At 41.5% G+C, this 7,716-nt stretch overlaps 1 protein-coding gene across 2 annotated transcripts in view; it reads right to left on the bottom strand.

Annotated features, from left to right (window-relative positions):
- Positions 1-4,444: 4,444 nt before the first annotated feature.
- SYT1 (synaptotagmin 1) overlaps positions 4,445-7,716 on the bottom strand; it is a 557,800-nt gene continuing 554,528 nt past the window's right edge. For both annotated transcript variants that reach the window (XM_030323298.1, XM_030323299.1), the window contains exon 11: positions 4,445-5,146. In XM_030323298.1, the coding sequence (XP_030179158.1) occupies positions 4,940-5,146 (207 nt within the window). In that variant the 3' untranslated portion in view covers positions 4,445-4,939. The remainder of the gene's footprint in view (positions 5,147-7,716) is intronic.

Genomic DNA, 7,716 nt, shown 5'->3' with positions numbered 1-7,716 from the left:
GAATAGTTTAGTTGTCCTGACTAAAACACCTAATAAATATCCTAAGCGTATGTGTCTTTTTAAAAACAATTTTTTTTAATGTTCATTTATTTTTGAGAGAGAGAGAGAGAGAGAGAGAGACAGAGTGTATGTGGGGGAGGGGCAGAGAGAGAGAGGGAGACACACAGAATCCGAAGCAGGCTCCAGGCTCTGAGCTGTCAGCATAGAGCCCAACACAGGGCTCCAACTCACGAACCACAAGACCATGACCTGAGACGAAGTCAGACGCTCAACCGAGTCACCCAGTCACCCCCTAAGTGTATGTGTCTTAAACCTAAAAATCTTTTGGAAAAACAAACATTGACAAAAGGATGAGGTGATGGTTTTTTTTTGTTTTTTTTTTTTTGTTTTTTTTTTGTAGTTCATTTAAGAAATATTCTTTACAGGTGCCACCTGAGTGACTCGGTTGAACATCTGGCTTTGGCTCAGGTTATGATCTCATGGTTCATGGATTTGAGCCCCACATTGGGCTCTGTGCTGACAGTCCAGAGCCTGGAGCCTGCTTCGGATTCTATGTCTCCGTCTCTCTCTCTGCCTCTCCCCCGTGTACGCCCTCTCTCTCTCTCTCTCTCTCAAAAATGAATAAACATTAAAAGATTTAAAAAAGAAATATTCTTTAAACGGTTTTGTACCTGATTCTGAGAGCTATGTAAGAAGAAGCAAAATGCTCACTCTTGACAACCAAATAATTATAACGCTGATTTCTTTTTATGTTTTGCTTTGTTTTTGCACCTAATTCTAAGCAGGCCTTAAATTTCCTTTTCTCAACTTACATTTAGAACTCTGTCAACTTCTTCCTTGGAGTGTATATAATTAAATGGTCTTTCCCCTGACTGTGTGGCTGTTTTGCTTCAGTCCCTATCCCTGTTTGCCAGTGGCTAACACAAGCTGGCTGAAGGGAGTATGGTGTAACCAGCTTTGATAATGAGATAAATTTTGCCACAGTCTTGCCTACTCTCTGACTTGGATAACTCCTACCAGTTCCCTTAGGACTTACCTCTCAAACTTTTCTTGATCTCTCCTCCCCTGAACAATGTGTCCTAGGCTGGGATTCTCAGTGTACAGATTCTGTGCCGAAGGGGTCTTATGGTGGAGTGCTCTTGGGAATAACATCTGTAAAGGAGGGAGGAGGGTGGCGTGGGGTGAGGGAGAAAGTGAAGCGCACAGCAGTTGCAGTAGCCCTTCTCAACAAACCCTCGGGGCTGGAAACTGAGATATCGCTTCCGAGAGAGCCTGCATGGGCCCACGGAATGTGGCCAGGGAGGACGCGTGACCTTAGTTAGGCAGCTTCCTCAGTAGAGGGCAGAGGGAATCTCCATGAGCTGCCCTCAGGCAAGCTTCCAGCAGCTGCGGGCTGAATGCCTCAGTGCTGAAGGGGGATCAGGGTGGCACCCCGTGGTGTCTACTATGATTGGTCTAGAGAAGGTTCTCAGAGACTCAGACATCATTGTGTACTGTGACAGTGTGTTCACAGGTCTCTGAGACTGTGGAGCGGCTCCCTGGGGCCAGGTGTACCTTATTACATTATTTGTTGCATCTCCGTCATCCAGTAAAAACATGGTATATGGTAGGCACTAATAAATGTCCAATGTACTGGAGGAAGGATGTTTACTTGTTTTATCTAGTAATTGCAGTAGGCGGGGTATTTCATGTGTCATGCCGTCCTCTGAAAATGGAATTTAAAAAATCTTATTTTCAGTCCCATTTTGGAGAGGCTGTGTGACTTAAGCTGTAGAATGAAAACCCTAGAGGACACATTTTAAGCAAAGCAGAAAGCCTGAAAGTGTGCCGGATGAATCGATCATAAACAGGAAGAGAGAAACACGTGTGGAGAATGAGGAATGCTGGGACGTGACGGCCATGCCATCTGGGCATTGTTGTCCCTTCACCCATTCTATATTCATAGGCATGACTCTGAGACAGGCATTCACTGTAGGCTTTTCTCAGCTGCCTCTGCTTCCAGCAGCCCCCAAAGTCCACAGGCCAGAGTCAAGTAAGGAGAAGAGTTGAAAGGCGGCAACATCAACAGGAAATAAAACATTTTTATTGAGTATCCATGTAATATGTTAAGTCATTTTTAACAACAATCAGAAAACTACTGTGGGGTCACTACACAAAGTGAAACAAAATTTAAACCACCTCATCAAAAATGAAGGTAAATACAGCTAAAGTAGTTGGCTCGCGGGCCACGAGCCATATGGCAGAAGAAAACACCCCAACATTTCTACAAGATACAGAGAAAACCCACACATAGAAACACTCAAGCAGGCAGTAAATATACACAAAGGCAACTAGGATCTTTCTAGAGCATCAGCTTCTAATACTTTACACAGCTTTGTCAGAAAGGTACATGTGGCATATCTGAGGATGAATCTTGGTCTCAAAGCAGGTTCGGTCACTGACTTGTGAAAGATGGCATAGTACCAACTAATTCTATGGTGACAGTCCCATGTCTGGCAGTGTTGCAAGAGAATGCATTAGTAGTACTTTAATGCAAGAAATAATGTATATCCGGCAGCTGAACCTGCTTGCTTTAAAGTGTTGTTTCAGTGTGAACAACTTAAAGCTGAATAGAGTGAAATTAAATGTCAGTTTCTGGTATGGAAGGGATTTTTTAAAGTCCATCAACTCCCTCTCTTTAGTAGGGTTTGGTCTTTTAAATTGGACAGATTCCCATTTGACTCTTCCGTTCAAACTGATATTTAATCTCACATCATGACATGTGCATCTTCTATTACCTACGTTTGAAAAAAAGTATGGCCCATCCACAGAAGAGGGAGATGCTATTCTCCTTCGTCCTTTGTGTCTGTCCCAGTTCTAATGAGTTTGCTGTGACTGGGCAGAACGGCCAAGGGCTTGCCTCTTCTTTGATGAGAAAAGAAGAATGACGGGAATTCTAGTTTTATCAGGAAACAACCAGCCCCACGTGTGAAGCCTCCCATGAGCCCTTTTTGAATTCTCTGTAGGTTTTAAAAAATGTGGCATGGTATCCTAACGTCTGAACATGAGGCTCATGCTTGGTTTTCCTCCATCTTGTTTTGGTATTTGCGAAGACAAGCTTCCACTTCCAGGCACCACTGCTGTCTGTGGCCTGGGAGTTACAGTGGGTCACAGGAGCGAGCGGCTGCAGCGTGAGCTAACAGGCTGCCTCTCCACGAACTGGTTGTCCACCATAGTGGGGGAAAGTATGGAATATTGCACAGTGCTTGACAAAATGCTGTGTGTTCCACCCCGTTCTGTGTGTCTTTCTTGTCCTATGCATAGCTTTTCAGTTCTGAATTGGTCCTTTGTAATGAGAACTGTTTGTGCTACACACACCTTGGGCAGTGCAGTAGGAGGGAATGGCAGTATTGTTACAACATCACTACGGAATAAACTGAGTGCTGTCCACTGAGGAAACTACGTGTCTAAGCACACACGGCAGTCACAGTGCTACACAGAGCAGTCCTTGAAGACTCTTATGGAATGACTAGTAGCTTCGTAATAGTGCCATTTACTACATAATGACATTGGAAACAGTTAAAAACTCCTCCTAAGTCAAGCGTCTAGTATACATAAGAGGTTGCTTCAGTTTGCTGGAACTTGTTCTTGGTATTGTTTCACCTTTTTTGTTTTTAAAGGACAAATTAAAACTTATTTAAGTAAAAAGAGCATATAAAAAGATCACTAGCTGTCTGTTTTGGCTTAATTGAAGTGCATTCAGAACTATGGCTAATTGTTTATTATTATTTTTTTTCATCTTTTGACGGGATCACAATACTGTCTGTTTACCACAAAGTAATTTTGTGTAATAAGCACAGATTGCTGTGTTAAAAATATTCTGCATTCCTTCTAATATGGTTTTGTGTAATAAAATATTTTGTTACAAAGTCTAATGTGCAAACCTTTTGGAATTATTATAGGTATGAAATCTGGAACAGAATTCACCACAGGATGCACATTTTGTATAAAGGTGATAACGGAGAGCTACTTTTTTTTTCTTTTTAAATCATCAGGCAATAATTCAGAAATGCTGACTTCTCCCCTCAGTGTCTTCCCACCCACCCCATCCCCAGACAAATGCACACGCACACACGCATGCACACGCACGCACACACACACCCACGGAACGCCGTCATATTGTTACTCTGTATGCAGTAATATGAAGTCATTGGCTCCTGTTCAGTTGCTTCCTCGAATGTGAGAGTGAAGCCCTTATTTCGGCTTTGTAGCTATGTACAGACAGATGCTATTCTGGTTTGTGGCTATGCTTCCTGGAGGTCAGTCTGGACGCTGCTCAGATCATACTAATTTGCCTGTGAAGAAATTCTACAAAATTGGATTCACCCAGCAAATATGTGGTGTAAGTGTATCTTGGTACTCAAATGATTCAATAGAAAGCTCAGGTTTAAGTTGTCCTTTAAGATGTCAGTTTCACTGTACGAGTGCCTTACAAGTTGATATTTTTGCTGGAATGCAGACAATACTATATTTACCATATAATATATTATCAGCTCTCCTATATCTCAGTCGATTTACATAATTTAAAATAGAACATCTTATTAAAAACATCTAGATATACACAGATTAGGAAACGCTTACAACATACAAATACACAAACTAGAAATAAATCTTTAGCATACTGGTATATACAACGGTGTGATACAATAAATAATTTCAGTCATGCTCTATCTACACATCATATTGCTTAAAAGAAGAGTGGATCTGGAGGGCAGTTGGCATGACGAAGGGCTTAGGGGCTCTCTACGTTTAAATTTGTGCAAATTAAAACAGGATTTGAAGTACCACTGAATTGTCAGGAATGCATGGCTGGAAAAATGAAAGGACCCATATTACTGAGGTATTTACAGATACTGGCTAAAGAGCACTATGTGGGCAGATGCAGAAAGGCTTCTTTCCTTTACTTCTTGACCGCCAGCATGGCGTCAACCTCCTCCTCGACCTGCAGGGTGTGCCACTGGGCGATGGGGCGCCTGGGGTTGGCCAGCATGTCTGACCAGTGTCGCAGCTCCGCCCCGGTGCTATTGTAGCCCACAAAGACTTTGCCGATGGCATCGTTCTTGCCAATCTTGTCATAGTCCAAAACAGTTACCACCACTTGCACTTTCTGAAAGAGGATGCAGAATAAACATGAATCATCCAGCCCTGTAGATGAAGCCCTATTGCAAAGCTTCCTTCAGATCTCAGCAATTGGAAGTAAGAACTGATCTCAAAACACCAAACAAGACTGAAAATTACTTGAATACGAAAACCTGCGTCTGATCCGTATCTCGCCATCACTATATCATCATCGTCACCTTCTTCAGTGTCTTCAAAATACTGAAATGAATGCTGATTTTTGTTAGGTATTTGGCACAATTCTGAGTCTTTTACATGAAATACTCACTTACTTCTCACAACAGATCTGATTAATACTGCCGTTATTTAGGTAAGGTGATGTCATGCTCCCTGCCTGGGGTCATACAAGGAATGGGTGGTTTGTTCTCCACAGTCTGTGCTGGGCCCTTGGTGCCGTTGTTGTCTTTGTAAACTGTGTCCACCTCTGGGTTCATTCGTTTCAATCGCCTCATCAGCAAGAGTTCTGGTGTTGGTATTCGGTACAATAGTCACATGATTATTGCGAGTATTAAATGTGATAATAGAGCGAAAGGCTTTAAAAAGTCACAACTAAAAATAATTTTCCCATTGAAGCCTTTTCTCAATGAACATTTACGGAGTGACTGTTATGTATCCAGCACTGATCTCAAATGGAAATAACCTTTCAGGCCACACAAGATTTACTTCAGTGATTCCATTACATCGTGAGAGTTTATTTAATAACTTACGCTTTTGAACTGCCTGAATTGACGAAAGAAAACCCATGCCATTATGATATGAAAGACACACTTTTTCAAAGCACATTTTAGTTCTGCTTCCCAAGTAATGGATTTGCTTAGTCAAAATATGTGATGGCTCGACTCTAGAAACTGAGTGTAGAGATAAAGGGCTTAGAATAAAGTAGAATGCATAGCATTTGATGGCCAGAGTTAAAAGGAACAGAAAATGTAATGATGGAAGCCAGGGCAGGATGGGGCTCCTGCTGAGTTATGGCCCTTTAGCGGACTTTGTGGTCTGAGCACCACATTATTGTACCAATGTGCTAAGAGGTGGCACCCATGTACAGCTTCACATCAGAGACAACGGCTGCTTTTGAAAATGGAATTTAGAATGTAAAATGCAACACACTGGCAATAAAGGAAACAAACTCCATCTTCCCTTGTGTGGCCTCGGACTGATTACCTTATCAAGGGAATCATCTATCCATTGGATGGTGTTGGGAACAGAATCAGTTTGGTTCTCAGAAAAGTTCTCAGAACTTTGCCCAAGCAAATTCGTCAGGATGAAATCATACTGCAGGGAATGGGGGTGGGGTCAGGCACCAAGGCAATGGGGTTTGTGGAGGTTGGAGTGAATGGCTGGAGTGGGCTTTGACGATTTCACCTAGGAATGTACTGAGTAATAGCACTCAAGACAAAACATCCTTATGAAGGCCTTGGATTAATTTTTCCAGCTGCATAGATAGTTTATTTATACATTTTTAGGGGAGGGACTATAACATTTACATGGGCTTTTGAAAATCAGCATATTTTGCTCACAGTATATTTCATAGGGATAGAGACAAATAGAAAGCAGATAATCTTGTAACCTGGGAAGAAAGGAAACCTAGACCCCTAGTTTGGTAAGGAAAATGCTCAATTGTTTCTCTAGGAAAATGTGAAGACTAGAGCAAACTGCCAAGAAGCAGAGGAGGAGGGATGCAGTCAAAGATGTGCTCATTATTTCCATGCCTAATGTTGTCAGTGATGGGCTCAGGTTCTCTCTGTCCTGACAGAATGTTATCTCCTCTAAAATGCTGCCCCAGAAACCTAGCATATGTCTTGTTTGTAATGTGCTTCATTTTTAATATATTTGCATCTGCTGCAATTTATAGTTGAAGAAAAAACCCATTTATTTTTGTTAAAGGTGTAGAATTGTAGCTCCAAGAAAGGTTACAATAGGATTTTTCATCTCAATACCCTGCTTTATATTGTTTTGTAGAATAAAAAAACCAAAACTCCACGAGGTGTTAGTTTCCATAGGAATGAGTTCTTAGAACTCAAAAAAGGGTTCACTGAACAGATATTGCAAAATAAATTGGAGAAAATTGGATATTTTAGGGATTTGCCAGTGGGCCCAAAGCAGTAGCTTCACTGGTTCAGGCTGGTAAACAAGTGACTGGGGCCAGGGAATCAGTGTCCTCTGGAATGTCATTTACTTATGTAACAACTGTTACAACTGTTGTTATGTAACTGTTTCAACAACTGTTGAAAGTAATTAATTTAAGTATGTGCAATTTGCATATGAGAACAGTTAGAGAAAGACCATGACCTGATGTGAGGATGGTGGGATTCCTGGTGATTTTTAAATAACTGCCCTATACAATACAGTAGTGACTGGCCACATATGGCTATTTAAATTATGAATAAGGTTCCTTTATCACACTGGTGGCTGAGGTGCTCATCACCCACTTGAGGCTGGAGACTACTGTATTGGACCCCACCAGTGATAAAACATGTCTGTCCTCACAGATACTTCTAGTAGAAGGCACTGATTTATATATTGTTTTAATCTTATTGTTAGATCCATTTTCTTTTTTTT

Source organism: Lynx canadensis, chromosome B4, assembly GCF_007474595.2.
Source record: "Lynx canadensis isolate LIC74 chromosome B4, mLynCan4.pri.v2, whole genome shotgun sequence".
Classification (NCBI taxonomy): Eukaryota; Metazoa; Chordata; class Mammalia; order Carnivora; family Felidae; genus Lynx; species Lynx canadensis.
Note: the sequence above shows the minus strand (reverse complement) of the source record. Positions and strands in the feature narration are given on the sequence as shown.